General features: G+C 36.7%; 3 protein-coding genes across 4 annotated transcripts in view; 2 read left to right on the forward strand and 1 right to left on the reverse strand.

The window, feature by feature from the left end:
• On the reverse strand, positions 1 to 20,337 carry LOC134826621 (uncharacterized). Of its 2 annotated transcripts, none has more exons than XM_063839077.1 (21): positions 20,248 to 20,337; positions 19,867 to 19,934; positions 19,480 to 19,553; positions 15,273 to 15,311; positions 14,970 to 15,024; positions 14,804 to 14,860; positions 14,439 to 14,559; positions 13,082 to 13,167; positions 11,618 to 11,765; positions 11,357 to 11,443; positions 11,046 to 11,159; positions 10,841 to 10,909; positions 10,518 to 10,666; positions 10,104 to 10,204; positions 9,710 to 9,775; positions 3,534 to 3,578; positions 3,131 to 3,294; positions 2,736 to 2,874; positions 2,286 to 2,458; positions 1,118 to 2,124; positions 1 to 43 (listed from the first exon to the last, which is right to left on the reverse strand). In XM_063839077.1, the coding sequence occupies exons 1-20, from the start codon at positions 20,323 to 20,325 to the stop codon at positions 1,699 to 1,701; spliced, it is 2,259 nt and encodes a 752-aa protein (XP_063695147.1). In that variant the 5' UTR covers positions 20,326 to 20,337; the 3' UTR covers positions 1 to 43; positions 1,118 to 1,698. The 2 variants fall into 2 exon arrangements, with proteins under 2 accessions (XP_063695147.1, XP_063695146.1); XM_063839076.1 differs by having other exon boundaries at positions 9,710 to 9,778.
• LOC134826619 (ubiquitin conjugation factor E4 A-like) overlaps positions 4,237 to 20,643 on the forward strand; it is a 101,940-nt gene continuing 85,533 nt past the window's right edge. Inside the window, exon 1 of the mRNA XM_063839073.1 lies at positions 4,237 to 4,242. The gene's annotated coding sequence lies outside the window, so the exon portion shown is untranslated. The remainder of the gene's footprint in view (positions 4,243 to 20,643) is intronic.
• The window catches only part of LOC134826623 (uncharacterized), a 24,691-nt gene continuing 19,109 nt past the window's right edge, over positions 15,062 to 20,643 (forward strand). The window contains exon 1 of the mRNA XM_063839079.1: positions 15,062 to 15,078. The gene's annotated coding sequence lies outside the window, so the exon portion shown is untranslated. The remainder of the gene's footprint in view (positions 15,079 to 20,643) is intronic.

The following is a 20,643-nucleotide window of genomic DNA, read 5'->3' on the forward strand; positions in this document are numbered from 1 at the left end:
GATTTATTGAATTAAATACATGTATTACAAATTCCCAGGAACCCTGACCGGATGGGGCTTAACTTTGAAAGTAAAAGAGTTGGAGACTTCCGGTTTTTTGTAACATGTTCATCTTTTAAAAGTAACGTTACCTCTCCAGGAGGAAAATTCAAGACAACGTAATTGTTGAGTTATCTCAAAATCTCCAGAAAAGTCCCCTTTCGGGCCGATCAAAAGTTTGCAACTTTAACTTTGCGGATTCCTGTACTCTGGTTGGCTGAATTGTGTCACGTGGTAGCTGCTTGAACATTGGAATACGCCACGCGTGCAAATCACATGCTTGTTGTCGCGCGCGAGGTCGAGCCGTCTGTTTAAATTAAACCAACTCTAGTACCACCACCAGCCGGTAACTTTTCCTGGGTTCTTCGATCAACCAATTAGGGCTACTAAATGCCGAACACAAGGATATTTCGTATTCGGATCATATGCCTGCAGGCTGTTTGTCGCTTAAGACCATGGTCGCTCTTAACTGAGCGATAAGTGACGTTAAGTGAGACCGTGAGCACCACTTCTTGCCAATTTGCTTTTGAATTACGGCCCAATCGTGAAGTGAAACAGTACAAGTTGTGTTTTAACGGCAAAATACAGCGAATTCTAGCCCTTGAAAGTTGTAGGTTTGGAAGATCAATACGGCTGCTTTAATTCTTAAAAGTCTTAAGTTAGAACGGCCAAAACACCCTACTCAGCGTCAGCCAGCTGCACCCAGGAACCCTGACCGGATGGGGCTTAACTTTGAAAGTAAAAGAGTTGGAGACTTCCGGTTTTTTGTAACATGTTCATCTTTTAAAAGTAACGTTACCTCTCCAGGAGGAAAATTCAAGACAACGTAATTGTTGAGTTATCTCAAAATCTCCAGAAAAGTCCCCTTTCGGGCCGATCAAAAGTTTGCAACTTTAACTTTGCGGATTCCTGTACTCTGGTTGGCTGAATTGTGTCACGTGGTAGCTGCTTGAACATTGGAATACGCCACGCGTGCAAATCACATGCTTGTTGTCGCGCGCGAGGTCGAGCCGTCTGTTTAAATTAAACCAACTCTAGTACCACCACCAGCCGGTAACTTTTCCTGGGTTTCATTCACTCTAAACATCTTTTCAAACTTCATAATAATTTATTGTACAGAGGGAAACCGAAAACATGTTCAAATAGAAAATAACGCATTCTTTTTCATTTATTTATTCACAACTATTATGTTATTGCAATCAAACTGTAAAAAAACACACACACATTTTGGATGCAGTTTACTAAGTTTTTATTGATATTCACCGGTCAAAAAGTTGTAATGTTTGATTATAAAGAACATTTAATGTTAAAAGCAAGTCTCTAAATTAAAAAGCATGTTATCATTACTTTTAGTCGAATCTTAGCCAGTTTACCCAAATCTGCAATTAGACGAGTTTGAGCACTTAACCATGATCATCTTTTTGCCACTTTAAATCAACATTCAACACCTCAATAATGAAATATACACCTTCTGATAACATTTGTTCACAATTTAGAAGGTCCCATAAAAACATACAAAGCATACTATCTAATGCGCCACTGAAACTCTAACAGCATACTATAGCATACAAGAATTCCAATACCTATGAAATTCAATGAACAAAATACTGAAAAAGGCCTTAATTTTGATAAAAACACTCAGCTGGATGACAACTACCATCACACCGCAGCAAAATCATATTCATCCTCAGAAAACACGATATCATTCAATGACTTAACCGCGTAAATCCTCCTGATACTAAGATCAGGCGTGTGGTGGCTGGTCCCTCCCCTCACCACGGTGGACTTGGACCGTTTTTGGGAACCGAGTCGTCTAGAGTTTAAAGGAGTTAGAAGATTGTTAGCTCCGTTTACTACTAACGAGTTTTCGAGGTCTGAACGAGAGTTTAACTGTGATCTCTGATTGTTTATGGAGTCGTTAGATCGTTTGGAGGAAGGTGAAGATTTCCCGCTGTTCGAAGATTTAAGGTGATTGTAGCTGAAGGTGTGATGCCCCTTGGGTGAGTGATCCAAGGGTATTATTGCTGGAACCTCGTCAACATCAAACTCTATTATTGATCCTACAGCTGAGTCGTTCAAACTCTCCTGAGGGTGTTTTGGTTAATGTTTTGATAAGGAATTAGGAACAGGGCATTCGAATGCATTAACTGTCATTTGCGATTTCCATAAATCAACTGAAGTTCAAAAAATGCATTTACCATTTCTGTCCCGGATAACCGTCTGCAATGTTAAAATTAAATACCAACCTTGCTTGGTCTCTTATCAGCAATACATTCTGGATTAGTTTGATAATAGTAAGGTTCAGTCTGGTTGATTGAGATATGTAGACCCTCCTCGTCCTCGTCCAATCCCTCTTCATCTGAGCAGTCTGAGGGGATCAGTTTGTCTTCACAGGTCGAGCCGCCGTCTTCTAACTGATCTGTGGAGGAAGGAACGTTTAGTGACGTCATTAGTGACGTCAGTAGAAGTTGACTCTAATTATGGGTGTGGGGTGGTTTGGTCAATATTAAAAATTTTCTGTGATAAAATTTAATAATCATTCCGTTTATTTCTCGCTGAATCCTTATATGGAATAATGGAAGTGGGATGCTGCAGCCCTGCACCGCACTCGATAATCTTCATCTTTATAATTTTGATTAATCAGCAATTTGCAAATTATAAAGTCGGTATTATACTTTATATAGAGATTTTAGTACCTGAAGGAAGAACAAGTTTCTGGATTGTTTTCCAGTTAGAACTATCTGGAAGGGGTAAGGCACCTGTGGTTTTCTTCTTAGAGACCGACGAGAACACTTCGATAACCTGGTCCAAGGTCTTTGCCAGTGAGGCAGTCCTCTGAGGACGCATATTTCAATTTTGATACTTAACAAATGATTCTAGTTTAATTCTGAATTTTGAAATTGTTGAACAATTTTGAAATTTAGTTTGAAAATACAACATGTCAAGAGTTTGAAGTTCCCCAATAACATGACTACTCCTTTTTATTTATTTTTTCATATTTTCTTAATAGTTAATAAAATAAATTAATCAGAATTTTTTTAAATCGGAAATGGCACATGTTGTTAACAAAGATTGTTAACAAGTATCGCACCTGGTTGGTAAGGAGAACTTCATCGTCTATCTCCAGTTCATCGGGCGGTACCACCGGCCACTCGAACTCTACATCTCCTTCTTCTTCTTCGACTACCACTGGCATTCCTTCTTGGCTAACAGCACTGTGACTAATACCTTCAGCAACCATCATATCCGGCGTTTCTGTAGAAAATATCCCAATCAAATCTGTGCTCATTTGTATAGAAAATATGTCATATTTTTGAGTGTATTTTTTCCTAAAGGAATCTGATTTATTAGGAGCGCCCTATACTTACTGCATTATTTATATTATAACAACAACTTCTCAGAGTTAATTAATATATAATAATAGCCGCTGTTGATCAATACAGATTTTAATACTGTTGAATAAGCTATAACATTTAAAGTTTAAAGCAACTTACCTTCGTGTTCTTGCTCACTAGGAGGGTCTGAGTAATCCGGACTGTCTGAAATTAAATCAGATTAGAAGCGGTGAAAATTTCAGATTACACCGAGTTAAGACCAGAAAATAGGACAAGAAAATTTGTTCTTGTTCTCCTCGGTCCAATGAAAGATTGGTTTGGTCAATTTTTTAAAATCAAGACACTTATTTTACTTCGGTGTATTCCAACAGCCACATTGTTACACAAGTGCAACCAGCCAATTACAGGAAGCCGAAGGATTTATTTGGCCAGTGACGGTTAAGGTAGTGTGTACCATACTTTCTTCGCCCGAGACTTGGCTGCAATGTGCAGCTCCTTATTTAACCCTCACACCCGATTTCTGCATAGACCACTCAGGATCCTTAGCTAAACGTCAACGACGCTCACCCCCCGACCAGGCAGACAGTGGGATTCGAACTCACAACCTCACGATTGTAAAGCTGGCGTTCTAACCAATTGCGCTACCTGGCCATATAATAAAATTATTGAACTCTCTCCCACTAAAATAATTACTTTAAAAGTGAACCTAGACATAGAGAAAAATATTTAGCTTACATTAACTAAATATGGTATTTCTTAACCCTTCTTTCAACCGAATTTTCATGCAATTAGCCAAAAGAGACGCATATTGCATATACGTAACGTCTGGTGAAGCAGGAATAAAACCCAGTGGATTAAATAATTTGAGGTAAAACTTCTCAGCCAATTAAATGGTACCAGATGAAATTAGGTATTACAACTGTGAGTTCAATAAACCTTGGGCACAAAAACAGGAGCACCATCGTAGTAAAGCCCTTGAGGATGCACGTTTGTCATCATTTCCAACAAGCTGATAAGATCTAAATCTTCTGAGAAGCCTCTTCCTCAACTTCATGGTCAGCTTTAAGGATTATGGGTGTGTCAAGGAGATGAAAACAACTAGAACAAACAAGCAAGGAAGAGCAAAATGGCGAAGTTTACAATAAAAGACTATGGAGTCATAGAACGACTAAAGGATTAGCCTCAGAAGTGTCATGATAATGTTATAATAAAGGAAATAAAGAGAGCGGAGGAACTGAGTACAGTGGGAATCACACAGAAAAGTGAACAAATTACCAGAACCTTGGTCAATAGTCTCCCATAAACGGTTCAAGGTTCGCATAGTGAACGTAAATTAATTAACAACTGACAACTATGTTACTAGTATTACTGATATAGTTATCAATTTTCCATGGTAACAAACAAGGTCAACTTCTAGCTAGTGATCATATGACAAAGGGACAGTGACTAGCACATATAAAGAGGGACAACAGATGTTATTTTATTATAATAATTATTGAAACATCTTGTCCTATATAGGTAGCAACTAACAACATCAACCTTGGACCAGGCGATAATGAGACTAAACTTGATAGCAGAATTACTTCAAACATCAGCCACATTTCCACCATTAATGAGGCCCCCGCGGTATAGTAACTATAGTAACTATAGTAACTATAGTAACTATAGTAACTATAGTAACTATAGTAACTTACTTAACTATAGTTACTATAGTAACTATATGTAAATGTGGCTTTATTCTTTACTTCAGTGTGTTGAAGTTAAACGTGTTATTGTTGAGATTTCAAATTAGCATTGGAATCTTTAGTACAATAATTTAATGTTAGATATTAAGAGCGAAACTATTAAATCCGTAGACTAATATTCAAAATCATTCCAACAAAATATTATTCAATATATGAACAAAAACTTGGATCAAGAAAATCGACTGGTTATGCTTGGACGCAGAAGCAAATGCTATTGATAATATAAAAGAAATCTACAAGAGAAATCTACAAGACACCAGAGGCTTATTATCTCCTGCAACTTGTAAAACTATGCGCAAAATTCAATGAACATTAATGTTAATGAATTTCTTAGGTATATATATATAAAGATCCAGTGATTTTTTAAACATGGGCGATTAAGCATGGTTCAAAATCTCAAGGTATTTGTACCAAATATGGATGGGATAATGCAAGACTGACGCAAATGGGAGTGGTGGCGCGGTAAGGCGTTTGCAGCACTGTCCTGTCATTCGGGTTGCAAACGGTCATTTATTCGATATCAGATTGACAGCATTGGATAATAAAGCTTAATAAGGTGCTTGAAAATTACGTTATGTAATGGTGGTGGAAGTCTGAAATCGTAATATATTTAAACTAGCAAAACGTCAAAAAGACGATAAAATCAGTCATATTAAAAACGGGTGAAATCCTCCATAAATATGGGGAAGTTCTGAATGATTCTGTTGAAAAATGCGGGGGAAATTATTTATCTGGCTCACTTTCTTGCAATACTTATCCCACTTACTCACTTATATCAAGAACATATTTATATTAAACACCTGCAAAAGGAAGGTGAGTGAATACGTTTAGTATATGTATAAGCATTAATTTTGACGTCTTAAACCACCTACGTTGTATACAAAATAATTAATTTTTTGACAACTACACCCACTCGTATTTAATATCCTCCCACCCAAGAAGTGGCGTGTCATGAGTGTCCTAATTATTCAGGGGGGGGGGGGGGGCCGGGGGGGATCATACACTTAGTACCGTACGTGACGTTGGGGGGCGGGTCATATTTTCTTCCAAAACACAGTTAGTACATGGTACATTTCCCAGAAAAACAGTTAGCACATAGTACTAAGGGAGGTCTCCAACCCCAAAAAACCCATTTTACCTCAAATTTCAATTTTGGGAATGGGTTTTTTGGGTTTTTTTTGGGTTTTTTCCCCATTTCCCAATGTTTAATGAGCTGTTTAAAGCGATTTATGGGTGGGTATCTTATTTTATATACCAAGACTCAGTTAGTACCGTGATTTCTCAACAGTTAGTACCATCACGCACAGACCTTAGTACCTGACCCCCCCCCCCCCCCCCCCCCCGTATACGGCCAAATAGATGTACGATTTTTAAAAACATGACCAAGCTTTTAGCCAACAACAACGCACAAGATCGCACTAAAATTAACCCAAGCCATGTACGCAGACTTCTTTGGGGGGGGGGGGCCTTCTTTTGCAACATTAAAACATTAAACATTAAACCGGTTACTCCCGGTTACTCAACGAATATTGTGCAGACTGCAGCCCATAATTCAGTATATCCACCATCTACAGCCTACACTCTACAGGCTCCCCGAGGAAAATACGAATTTGACGGTCAATGGAAACACCGGCTTACAGAAATGAATCAAATCTTATAAATCCAGGCACATTAAATGTTATGGTAATACTTCACCCTACTTTGCAATGCCTGTTATCCACGATATGATATGATGAATAGAGCTGTATTTAGAAACAGTGGATATGTTTGCAGTTTGCACCTTATCAATCTGAAAGTGATCAGAGGATTGGTAACACTGTCCCGTTAGCTCAATACTAAGTAATCAAAGTGCATTCTCAAGAACTAAACGATCGTCAGTTGATTGACGAAAGTTAGAAAGTAGCTGACTTATCGACAGTAGAAGCATATTAGTAGGGCTAATGACATAGCTGGAGAGGATCTAACTCGCTGGACACTCTAAATAATGTATTTAAACTTTTTCTGACTCGTCAGTCTTAAATAGTCTTAAATAGTCTTAAATAGTCTTAAATAGTCTTAAATAGTCTTAAATAGCGTGCAGGATATTGCTATTACACTTAGCAACTGTAATCAGTATTATCAGTTGATTGATGATTGGTTCGATAGTATCTTGTTTACTGATGAAAGAAGAATCTTTATATTAAAGGGTTGAGAGGAAGTTACTAACTAAACACTCTTCAACAATTACATTAGTTTTAAGCGTTCAAAAGAAACTTCTTAGTGAAAAGTACTAAGTAGTATATACTTGATTGTTCAACATTTCGGATGCTTGACTTACCATACCAAAAATTCAACGAATAAACAGTGTTCCTATCCGGATACTGAATATACAATTAGTATTCCATAGGTAATTCAGAATGTTCTGGTCAATAGAGAGCAAGGCATACACAATTCAACACAACCAAGGCATGTATTTGGTATTTTTGACTGAGTCTACAGTCTTGATAGGGCGCGATGAAACGACCTCCAAATCTTATATTACTGAAATGAGCTTTGGAAACTGAACAGTGGAATCTGAGCAGTGGAAACTGTCCTATTACGAACCCTCACATTTACTGTCATACCATATTAATATTTCCAGATGGATCAGTTTAGTGACGCGGTGGAAAATATCTGACACTTGCTTGTAATTGTGCTGGCTCTTAAACGAATGGTTAACCAAGGTCCAAGGTCCGGGATGTTGTCTGGAAGTGTTCCGCGAGGATGTACTACAAAGTGATTCGAGATTGGAAATTAAAAATGTTTTGTTTTTGGAGGTCAACACGAAACAGTAGCACCTTAATCGTCAAAATTGGTAGAAAAGCTAAATAAAAATCACGAATATTGGAATAATATTAATCGCAAAATATCGTGACAAAGATACTCGACTAAGAAAAAAAGAAAGAAAGATACGACAAAGATACAAGGAACAAAGATACAAGGAACAAAGTTACAAGGAACAAAGGAACAAATATCTTAACTATAATAATATACATTATACAACCAAGATACAACCTCGCAAAAGCTCGTGAGCACAGGGGACAGTGCGTGTAATGACCAAGAGACCGATATTCTTTTGAAATGCAGTCTCCTTCTTTGGTATAATGCAGCAATGATGGGGTGATACTCCAGACAGCACTAAATTAGTGAACCGAGAAGAAATTAATTTTCTCGTGTCCCTCATTTTTTCGACAATGGCAATTGCTGTCATTCAAAGATGGGACCATAAAATGATAGCACCTTGCTCCAGGAAATTAATAATGAGTCATACAGCAATGAAATGTCTTCTTGGGGTATAATGTCGTTTAGTTTTTTAATTTAATGTCATTTGATTAAAAATTCAATTTTTCATACGAAGCAAGGGTCGTGATACTATTGCTCTCTACACAATACAGTTAGCAACTTTATGCAAGGAGTCATATCCATCATATCGCGAGATTGCTTGAATCGGAAGTGACTCCTGCAGCTCGACCACGAAGAATCAGTAGTTATATGGAGGTGTATGATATTAGTCAGCTTAAAACACTGTTAAAGATGGAATAGTGGTTATAAGTGAGGTGTAGGAATAAGTTATCTAATTGTTAACCTTGCCAGTTGAGTAATAAATGGGCTTAACTACTTAATATAAGGGGCAATAATACACTCTTGGAACTGGAAGTTGGGAGTGGTCGGAGCAATAGATTTAAGCTATCATACTCAGGTTAAGCTCGCACAACACTCAACAGGGTGTTCATGAAACATTGGTACGGTTTCAAATATCAGCTGTAGATTAATTCATGAAGGAGGCAGGAGCAATCAGCTGTATAAGGAAACACATTCGATCTTTCCAGGCCATGAGGCCACAAATCCACCGCGACCAAAACAAAGAGCGATGAACAACTCAATCATTCCTTATAGCTTAACGTTTCTGGCTTATCCGACTGATTGCATATCGCTACTGAAGTCACGGTTTACGAGTGTTGATAACCAACCCCCTTCCAACCATCAACTCTATGATGTGCGTACTGCTTACCAAAGTGTGTAGTTCAAACAACCAAGGTAAAGTGTAGTTCTCAGGACCCGTAAAAGTCTTTATTTTTCTTTGAGCAAATTGAAAAGCTAACAACGGGAAGCAAGCAGTGAAGATGTGACCTTATACAGTAAAACACTTATTTACCACGGGAAATAGTCACGATAAATCGGGGTTTTCGGTAAATTGGAGCGCGGTAAATCTTGCTTTTACTGTACTCCTTAAATCACAGTTCTAAAATCCCAGTGTTCTATCCAAGGGGCTTAAAAGAGGAGCTACAGACTAATATATCTTTACACATATTATTAAGTCTTACTGTTATCTGTATTACAGAAGCCGAACAGCATCTACAGACTGAAGAACAAGATAATTGGTTGAAGTGGCCTGTTACTTACCACAAACCATGCGATCCATTACACGTAAACTCTAGTTGCCGGAAAGACCTACTTAAAGTGAAGACACCAGGTCTTTTTAGATCCTTTTGTGCACTAATCACAGTTTTTCACTTTTTGATCTTTAGGATTTTGAAAAAACTTGTATTAGAAAATAAATGAAATGTTTACCTGGAAGTGAACTGATTTCCCCTAAATCTTCCCAATCATATTCCACAAAATCGTCCTCGTGGTAATCTTCTGAGATATTTTCATTTACCAATTGGCTATTTGAAACTGAACATGAAGTAATTAACCTCACTTCAAAGAATTCTTTGAAGTGAAGTTAATTACTTCATGTAACTTATCATGTCATTACTTAAGACATCCACAGACAGAAAGGGTGGGGATCCTCACTGAAGCTGTCAAAAGGTATGAGGCCAACAAGATATGGATAATGAATATGTCAAATGTTGATGCCCTGGTTCGTTATAATTTAAATGTTACCAGATCACATTTAAACAGTTAAAGAGTAATACAGATTATCATGATGAAGATAGAAATAATGAATAGGATGACAAGTAACCTGGCATAGAGAAAGTGAAGGATCTGTCAATAACTTGGATGCTGTGGTTGAAAGTCTGATTATGGGAGATTCTTTGTGGAGATTCTACCTGTACCTCTAGCCTGGAATAGAGATCATTGGGTAAGAATAGTGCTGCACAGCTCAAGAATAATTTGTTAGCAGAGTTCGGCGCAAACACCCAACACAGAATCGTGCATGTAACTATGTAACGGTATTATCCATCAACATTTTTCCAAGATCGACTTAATATAACAGTGACAATGTCTGCAAAGATAAATAAAGAGTTGCACACGGGAATTCATTGCGGTGATTACTCTTTTGCCCACTTTAAATATTGCTCTGTCAGTGTGCTCCATGACCATCCCCGCATAAACAATAAATTTGTTTGTTATTTCAAAAAGTCTGTGTATTTACCAGTAAACGTATTGTTTGACCCAGGTCATGTTTGCGTAATCTGGGTGTTTTTCCAGTGTGTAGTGGAGAACATTCCTGATGAATCTAGCTAGATTCTTTATGTAGGTGAGTGGCATTGAGAACAGAGCTGAATACTCCTTTAACTTATCCTGAAATAACACAGATTGGTTCTTCTGTTCAAATTGTAATCTGAGAAAGCATCATGCAGTGTTCGAAATTCCAATACTTACAGTGAATACTGGATACCATCGACATTACTAGCATGGTAACACGGATAGTGCTGCTACTTTGTGATAAAAATCAATTGCTATTTAGACAAAAACCTTGATAATATCGATAACGTCAGGGCATTCACTTTGTTCTAGATCTTGCAGCATTCTGAGACAGTGATCCTGGGATGCAGTCATTAAAGTACAAAGTATAAAACATAATATCTATTGACAATATACGACCTAACTGTAAGGTCCACAAATATCTCCTACAAGAAAGAAGTGAGGACTGAGGATGTAAGACGTAATAACTAATTACCTTGTGTCTCTGGTATTCTATCACGCAAACAAGTTCTGGAATCCAACTCCGAAGAACAGAGCCTAGAGCGTATCTGCCGTTGTAACAGTGCTTTATGTAGTCAAACATATTGATCTGATAATGAGGAATGTTCAGTTTAGAGATATGGCCAGCAGTCAAAACCGTCAATAATCTCCAAAACTTAACACATTAGCTATTTAATAGTCAGCAATAGAGTGAGAAACGGTCCAACAATGTTTTTATATGTTACAAACGTTTTAATTCATTCTAGCTTCTAATTCGTTTTGATAAAGAAGTTTACAAAAAATAACCTGTGTTTGAATGACAAGTTCTAATTTGTTGAACAGTGCGTTGTAGTGTGACAAAGAGAGGTAACTTTTCAAACTTTTGCAGTAAATCTGAAATAAACATTAAGGAAAAGGTTAATTTACATCACCTGATAACTCTTTAATTGAGGAAGTATGGGTAAAAGATTTTAAATCAACTCACTAGCTGGCATTTCATATCTAAATAACGAGAAGAACCTAGCAAGGATCACATTATCAAAAAGTTTATGGACCTGAATATTTAACCTTGTACTTGTTGACGATGGATATGAGATATCTCCTTGTGTAGTTGACGAGTTCAATAACTGCTTTCCGGCGAGGTATTTCCAGTGTTTCAGTGTTGGATGTAAGTTGCATCTCAGCAAAATGTCCTACCTCGCTACTCTGTGATATCCTACAAGATACAATTACAAATAATTGCAAACAGGAGATCGATATGATAAAAGGCTATTTTATAGCTTGAATAATAATCTTCAATTAGATCAAACGCATTTTTAATCATTTTTACATTATGAATATAACGCGAGTACCAAATCAGAAATTTAAACCTTTGTTACAAATGTTTTTGTAACCTGCGTGTTACAAATTACTGCACGAATGAAGTGATTCAAGACAACCGAAACGAATAGTTTTACCGGTGAACGTTGTCAAAACACAATGAGAATAGCTTTAGCAGAAAATATAGTGTTTTTTATCGGTCGTAATTCAAGAATATGAAATACGAAACTGACTTGAGCGGAGATATTCTAGCTAACATGGTGCACAGTTTAGTAAAACAAACCCTTAAAGAGACCGGCTCCCGTTTTATTGGATTTGAAAGATGATAAGGGTGATACTTGTACCCCAGCATATCACATTAAATGGCCCTAAACACGATTACTGCTTACTTTTAACTTCATATTGTCCAGGGAATTGACATGATGTCGGTTCAGACCCGGCTACATGTTATAATCCTTAGAAAATAAATTGAAAAGTAAATTTCAACCAAGTGTAAAATTCTAGGTTTTCATTCCCAGACACAGCCAATAAGCACATATAGAGCCGTACAGAAAATAACTTATAACATGACCCGAGGTTAAATTAAATTTCTGCTCAGTACAAAAAGTTTTACTGTGCATAATCGAATCGTTCGAGATCGTCATGTGGCGTGAAGGATTCAATAAGTTACCTAAAAGTAGATTAGCTTCGTGAATAACATTCAATGTAGATCAGCAATAAATTATGTTTCAATCGAATCTGGTTACTTCAATCTATTCAATCTTAAATTTAATTTTTGGAAATCGATTATAAATTCGTTGATTTATCACGGAATCTCGCATGTGAATTTCAGTGAACATAACATAACAAATAATTCGAGGCAAGCATCAGTCAGCCGAAAGAGAAACTGATAAACAATAGTTAATAATAGTTAATAGTACTATGTTTACAGAATGCACTGAAGGGGTATCCTAGGAAGTTTCTTGAACTTTTAACAGGTACCCCTCCTCATTTAACCCTCTATTAAGTTTCCTATCATTTGGCTGAATCGACCGAGGAGATCGCATAGATCCAATGGACCTTAGCTACTCCTATAAGACTAGGTGAAAATAAAAGGAATGTTCTTCTTGAACCAAATAATCAGTTTTAAGAAACACACCAATACAGATTCGAGCATGAATAACTTGGCTACAATTTAATTGTTAAAAGAAGTGAGAAGAAACAATACCTTACCTACAGTCGAGAGTTACGAAAGGTCTGTAATCAGTCTGGCCGAGTGTCGTGTCCAGCAACTCAAACCATCCTAACAACCGCTTGTTCTGCAGAAATAAGAGTCGTCAATGAGCACAATAACTATTACGAATGGCTATTGAAACATTTATAATGTTATGGTGTTATAAGTGCTCACTTCTATGAATGAGGGAGCATTTAACAATTTACGGAATCCAAGAAGCCGGACCAGTCTGCGGTCCAGTCCGCAGACTAGTGACCACTTATGACATGATGATAAACAGATCATATGAATGTCCTGTCCCTTAATATTTGGTGGGGGCAGATAGAGAAGTAGCAAACTGCAAAGTTAGAATGCTCTCTGGCGTTAGAAGCGGTCACAAGGTCGTATGTCGAGCAGGATGTTAGGATATACCAGTATGTCAATATTCTAAAAGTATTTCGAGTACTTAACTATAAACTACAAATTTCCTAGAAACTTAAACGATTTGCTTTTTATTCAAGTCAAGCAAAGGGAACCAAACCGCCAAAGTCTGTAAATAATCTTAAGTATCTGACTGAAAAGCCGCACAATGTTTTGAGTATACGAGGTTTGTGATGTTATTTGGGTTTATTGGGGTCTATAGATCAAAAAAAATTTGGGTAGACAAAAATTTATTGGTCCACCAGGTCTGTGGCCACGCCCTTTTATATGATCGTGGGAAAATCTTACCTTTTCCTAATATAAATTCATATTTGCTCAATCAAAGGAAGCTTGTAGGGTATTAAAACTAATGTTTTTTGACCCAAGAAATCGATTGGTGATATCTATTTGACTTTCAGATCACTCCCAGATAAGATAACCACGCCCATATTTACAATTTAGCGTCAAAATTCCCAAAAACGGAAGCAATGTTTTTGCAAATATGAATTTATATTATAGGAAAAGGTAAGATTTTCCCACGATCATATAAAAGGGCGTGGCCACAGACCTGGTGGACACATACGTTTTTGTCTACCCACATTTTTTTTGATCTATAGACCCCAATTAACCCAAATAACATCACAAACCTCGTATATTCAAAACATTGTGCGGCTTTTCAGTCAGATACAGGACTGAACGGCCAAAATAAATCTTTTAAAAATCGCACTGAATGAACGATAGGGCACTTTTCATAGCATAATAACAATTTAAATCCGCGCGCGCAGTTTCTGGGTCAAACAAGAAAGCAACCTTATGAGAACCATCAACCAACTATATGTACAACGTTTGTAATAACTCAGATTCTATGTATGTTGCATCATCATCTGTTGTTGTGCTCCTGACTGCACTCTGAATCTGATTAGATAACCACGAAGCACTAAAACGACCTTTACTCACCATAACATTGATCATATGAAAGGGGAAGGACATGCAGCCCATACATTGATGACTTTTATCTTTATTCACACTCCAGATGGAAACTTGCAGATGTGCTAGCAGTAATGTTTCCAGAATGTCACTGAGGATGAAATTTCAGTTTTCTGTATAAATAACACAGCTAATAGTGGCAATTGCAGAGCTATAGAACGAAAGTCAAATCTCTTATCTTATCTCGTATCTTCTTATCTAGCCTTTACCCTTATCTTAAACATGTCACGCCATTAAAAATACGATACATCCTATTTTGTACATTTTATGCTGTGAAATGGTAGCTACAATTAAAGTAGTGTACAATAATAAGAAATGTACAAAAGGAGACTAACATGTTAAAGGGCTCGTTATAGACAGGATTTGCATCGTTTATCCTAGTGTAAGTGACCCTGAAAATTAAGTTATTTTAAGTTTTTGAGACAAAATTACTATATCTAAAGGTTAGATCAAAATTAACTTGAGGCAAGAAGTTGATTAAAATCTGTAAATTACTCCTACCAGTCAGCTTCAGGAGGTTGCCCAGTAATGTGAACCCTTACATACGAGTCTACACCTGAAGATTGGTTTTAAACTAATTACAACACTACAATATCTATTACATTTATTGAGTATTATGTAACGCGATGGAAATATTTTAAGCGGGTAATATCCTGTCCAAACCCAGGATACATAACATGAAGACTTTGTTGTAACTTAGTATGAAAAGCATTAATACATCATATTATTAAGGATCCTCCATTATCAAAAAGGAAATTTAAATGTATTAGATAATAAAAATGTGATCTCAGATATGTTACTCACCTGTTCCATTTCCGTCATAAAGATGCCGCGCAGCTTTAACTGAAATTAAATCATCATTACTTATATTATATTTATTACGACAGCTGTGAGCAGTATTCCCTATGTCTTATTTCTAGGTAGGTGTTGACTGTTGAATATGGAAGAATAAGACACGAATACTAATATATTATTAGAATTTTAATATATTGATAGCACTAGACAAAGTATTTGAAGTATGTAGAGTATTTGAATGAACCACCGTTGCAGTTCTTTCACGAGCTCGATCGCTCATTTCTTTACAGACCCGGAACAAGGATTAAGACCGGGACTGGGATTTTATTTACAAAAATTGTAATCGCCATACCAATTCGGTATAAAGCCAACAAACATCACCCAGCACTTTCCAGTTGATGACTCTTACTTGTACATAATGGTTACCTGTAGACTTAAGAATGGTTATCTGTAGACTTAAGAAGCCTCAGAGAGGTCGGTGAGAGTGACACAAGTCGCCATCAAGGTACTGCAACCTGTATATCCGGAGAAAACTTTGATGCAATGAAAATTTTGAATATGTCCTACCGGTTGGACATATTATTCGATTTTCAGCTTTCCGCGACCCAAATTTCACTGTTTTGAATCAATTTTTCTTCAATGACCATTTTACAAGGTAACTGAGGATGGCACAAGACACGATTGAGGTACTCAAAGTTCTATTCCCAAAGAAAGCTTTGATGAAATAAACTTTAGACTAAGTGTTGAGAATGTTCGAGAATAAATTTGAGGTTCGATCTTTCAGACGACACTTTCAGACGACACTTTCAGACGACACTTTCAGACGACACTTTCAGACGAAACTTTCAGACGACACTTTCAGACGACACTTTCAGACGACACTTTCAGACGACACTTTCAGACGACACTTTCAGACGACACTTTCAGACGACACGTGTTAGCTTGCTAAAAAGTTTTGAAAGATTTGTGTGTTTAATGTTCGTTATCAACCAGTTCCAAACAGTCTCTCTATTCAAACCATATAATTTCTTAAATCAAAGTTATCTAAAGCCTTGTCTCAGAGCTCTAATTAGTGGTAATGGTGGAATACCGGGTAACATGAGTTAGAACCAGATGCACTCATCAGTTATTATACTGCTAACATGGGTGCAGAAGTGTAGTATTTGTATTTGAGACGCTTAATTTCACTTCTTAAATTTCAATAGTGTCTGTGTCTGTAAACTAATAATACTTGTTCAATACTAGCAGATCCTGCTAGTAGCAGGTTACCTAATTGTGCACGCGTGACCAGAACTTATCTGGAAAACCTATGACAGCAAGAGAGATAAAGGTTTTTGGTGTCACTTGAATTTGAGATATATAATCCTAAAATTTCGATTAGTAATGTGATTGTTTGTAATAACTACACCTCCAACACATGCGACCTTTTTGCCGAAACCTCTGAAAGTTCCAATCTTCCAATGACTCGACTGATTAAATAGAATAAATACTGGTCTGAAATTTGATTTAGATACAATCACGGTCATTAGGGTGGTAAGTTATTTGATCTGTTTCCATGGCAACCACTAAAATTTATTGCAGCTGTTCATGAATTCCTGAGTGGTCTATTATTAAATCAGAAAAGGTAGATAGGCTTGAAAAACTGTGCTCATAGACAAAAATACAACTGGTTAAAATGGTTAACACATCGGTCAGTGGTCACATACAGCATTGAGCTGTTGAGCAGTGAGCATGGTCGACTATGTCCAATAGAAAGTATAGAACCACACATTAATACCCTCTTTTGTAGCTGGGTTACAGGGTTCTGTTCCGTTAGGCTAGACAACAGTTAGTCACAGCCCAAATTAAGATTTGAATTATAGCAGCCACAAGACCAGAAATAAAGTAGTTAAGTTATTGTAAACGTGTAACTTAATAGTAGTATGATTAAGTTAGGCGTCAGTATATCAGTATTGTACATACCTAGCTTACTACAGCAACATTATACTTATAGATTATAGAATTGAAACTCAAAAATAGTTTTGTTCCTTGGTCGGACAGACCATAAAATGATAAATAATAAGAATTATCATGACAGTAATCTAGCGATTCTTATTACTTATTCTCAGTAAATCCCCAGAAAAGTGTATATTATATACATTTTCAATTTAGTTTGTAATTTGTATAGGTACTTTTCAAGATATTCCTAGTTATATTGTATAGATTTTCTAACCATTATGTGTTGCAGCTTTGTGAACACTTATTTAAAAGTTCGTTTATGACCAACTACAAAGGCATGTAGCCTAAACATCGACAAAATAACAATACACGATGTATTTTGTTTAATAGTGGGTGAACACTCTCAACTCATCCCTAGTAACCGATCATTATTCAATAATATTTTCTTATTTACACACTTGATCGCGTTTCGAAGAGGTTAGAATATGTATGTATAATAGGATAATCGGGACATTAACAAATGGTTTGCTATGTTGGTTTTCTATGTTGGTTTTCTATGCTGGGGGACTACGAACCCCTCCATTATATTGTGTAGACATTAACAGATAAAGTTGACACTGTAATTGATTGAAATAAAATTGGTCGTGAAACTTTGTTTTGCCGTGCATTCCAGTTTGTTTTTAACTATGTTGACAATGTTTTCGGGATCGCTCACATATTATTGCCGATTTCACTAACTCGATTTTAAATGGTCGTTTAATTTTCAGAAACAATGGAGCCGCTAAATTTTTTAGCGATCAAAGATGAGATGAAAATGGAGGAAGATAGGATACCACCAGAATTAATCAAGGCCGAATTCAAGGAGGAGGAAGATGATCTTTATGTTAAATCGGAAGTGTATGATCTTACTTCTCAATTTCAAATGCAGTATCCCAACCAAGATTCATTCCAACGCTCTATGATAGCTGGAGACATGAATAAAGACCAAATATCTTTACAGAGTGCATTAACAAACTCCAATTCAAAACTCAGCCAAATTGTTGTTTCCAAAGCTGAGTGGATGGAAAAAACTCATACGCGTTTAAAATCCTCTAAAAGTTCTTGTAGCGCAAGCACCAAATCGGCTTTATACACCGATAAGCCGAGTAATGCCAGTGAAAAACTGTATAAATGTTACGAATGCTTCTACAGTACATGTTTTAAAGCTAACTTAATTGCTCATCAGCGGATTCATACCGGAGAAAAGCCTTATAAATGTCCTGAATGTTCCTTCAGTACATGCCATAAACATAACTTAGTTCCCCATCGGCAGATTCATACCGGGGAAAAGCCTTATAAATGTTCTGAATGCTCCTACGGTACACGTTATAAACAAAACTTACTGCGCCATCAGCGGGTACATAACAAAGGAAAGCGTTACAAATTTTCTGAAATGGAGTGGACGGCAGTTACCCCAGATTTGTCTGCATTTTCTAACAGCTCAAGCACAAAATCGACTTTACCATCTGGTCAGCCGACTAATAAGAACCATGTATCGATTTCAACACAAATCGGCAGCAATGAAGGGCCCATTATTGCTGAACCTCCAATTTTCGTGAAGCCTCTAATACTTGGTGAGCCTCTGACATTAACTGAGTCATTTATTTCCGAATACGGCCGTTTCTATCAAAACACTAGATGTTAGAAAAGTGCAAAGTATTCAATACTAGAAATTCGCTAGTTGAGAGCTTTATTCGAGGAAATTTAAGATCAGTCATGTTCTAATTTCTCTTCATCATCAAGCTCCATTTTGTAAAAAGTATTTTCACGAATGACGATGACGACAAAGTTTTAAGTATTCCCTGGACTTTACTTTAACTGCATGAACAAAATATCAATCACGGCCAAAGTGTTTTAGCCAATTTTAAGTGTTTTTACAACACTTACCATCATCCTTGATAACACATCTTGATTCCATTGGCATCCTCCCACAGGACTGCTATACCCCAGAGGTAGGCAAAGCATCCATATGCTATCCTCTCGTGGGCTAACCAGGCCCAGCCTCTCTTAAAAAATTTAAAAAAAGTGTTTTTAGCAGTTGGGGATTTCGTCAAGTTTAAATATAGTATAGGTATTATATACCATTCACCATGAACATACGTATGTGTTTTAGTAATTACATGATATTATACTATTCCAATTATTAAGTTGATCTTCGTACCTTCTCCCAAGATATGGCCAACAACGGCCATCAAAGCTAAATTATTAGTTGACGTGAAGAATAAAACTCATAACTCACCAGTAACAAGGAGCGATTGAGAGTTAAGTTTGATAATATCCAGATATACTCTTGGCACTAGTCTTATTTTTTTCCTGCAAGAATATTATGTTATGTTCGAGTAATCATTTAAGTTTTTATACAGCTATAGTTGCAAATAGTTTCGTTGCCAAAGCTATTATCTTTGCCTTAGTCTCATCTAAGCCCCAAACTTCCCAGAAATTTGTTAATAGTAAATGTGAGTAATTTGTTGCAAGTACAGGATAGTGCTATTAATCGCTACACTCAGTGGTTTACCAGTTTACTTGTGAAAACGAACTAAACAGCTACACAAGGTTTATGGTATAATTTGCACGAAATATTTTCGCATAAAAATGTTGCTTTAAACAAATTCAGAAATGTGGTTACCCTTTTTTGAGGTGGGTTGTATGAGGCACCTTGTCCATCGCAGACATCGATAGTGACAGAGAATCTGGCTGAGGGAAAAAGATGATTAATAGATAATTGATGGTCATAAATCGTGATCAGGCCACGACCGCCCCTGGAAGTCCCTGTCTCTCTTCTTTAACCCGACGGGGTTTCACCAAGGGCGGTGATAACAGAGCTTCAAGACTCCAAGTCTGTTGCCAATATCTATGTTTAAACTTTAATATGAATATGGTCTATAGTTTGGAAGTCTTTCTCTCCAGCAACAGGACGTAGGGACGTGTTGTGAAAGCCACCGTAAGGAAGGCTTACAGTCGACTTTTTATGAAGTAGCTCGGACAAGGATATAATGCAGTTACTTACCCTCGATGATTGCTCTGACGTTGTATTCTTTGGTGCATCTAGAGAGGATGTTCTTTTGTTTCTCTTTCGAGTTTTCATGATTTTGCTAAAAATTTGAATGTTAGACAAATAAATTACCAAGTGCCAGCATTCATTTACTGTATTACTTGATTTAACATTTGTCAGGAGCGGTAGAATAAGGATACATCATATTTTCTAATATCCTTTTTAATCTTTTTTCTGTATAATTTCTAATTGCACTTAGTTTACAGCTAGAGTAGAGCTTTAGTTGAAATTTTGATTAAATTTTCAAAGCACATTTCAATATAAACTATATGAGGCAAGTTTAGAGTGCTATCATATTAAATATTATATTTTGATCTTCATTAAACATCGCACGGCTAATGACTATTAAAA

Source organism: Bolinopsis microptera, chromosome 2, assembly GCF_026151205.1.
Source record: "Bolinopsis microptera isolate Bmic1 chromosome 2, MBARI_Bmic_1.0, whole genome shotgun sequence".
Classification (NCBI taxonomy): Eukaryota; Metazoa; Ctenophora; class Tentaculata; order Lobata; family Bolinopsidae; genus Bolinopsis; species Bolinopsis microptera.

Coding starts and splice junctions, on each gene's coding strand:
- LOC134826621 (XM_063839076.1), bottom strand. CDS start 20,325: ATGAAAACTCGAAAGAGAAACAAAAGAACATCCTCTCTAGATGCACCA. Junction 10,205..10,517: donor GTCAAACAATACGTTTACTG/GTAAATACACAG, acceptor TCTCTATTCCAG/GCTAGAGGTACAGGTAGAAT. Junction 9,779..10,103: donor CTTCACTTTCTCTATGCCAG/GTTACTTGTCAT, acceptor AAAATATCTCAG/AAGATTACCACGAGGACGAT.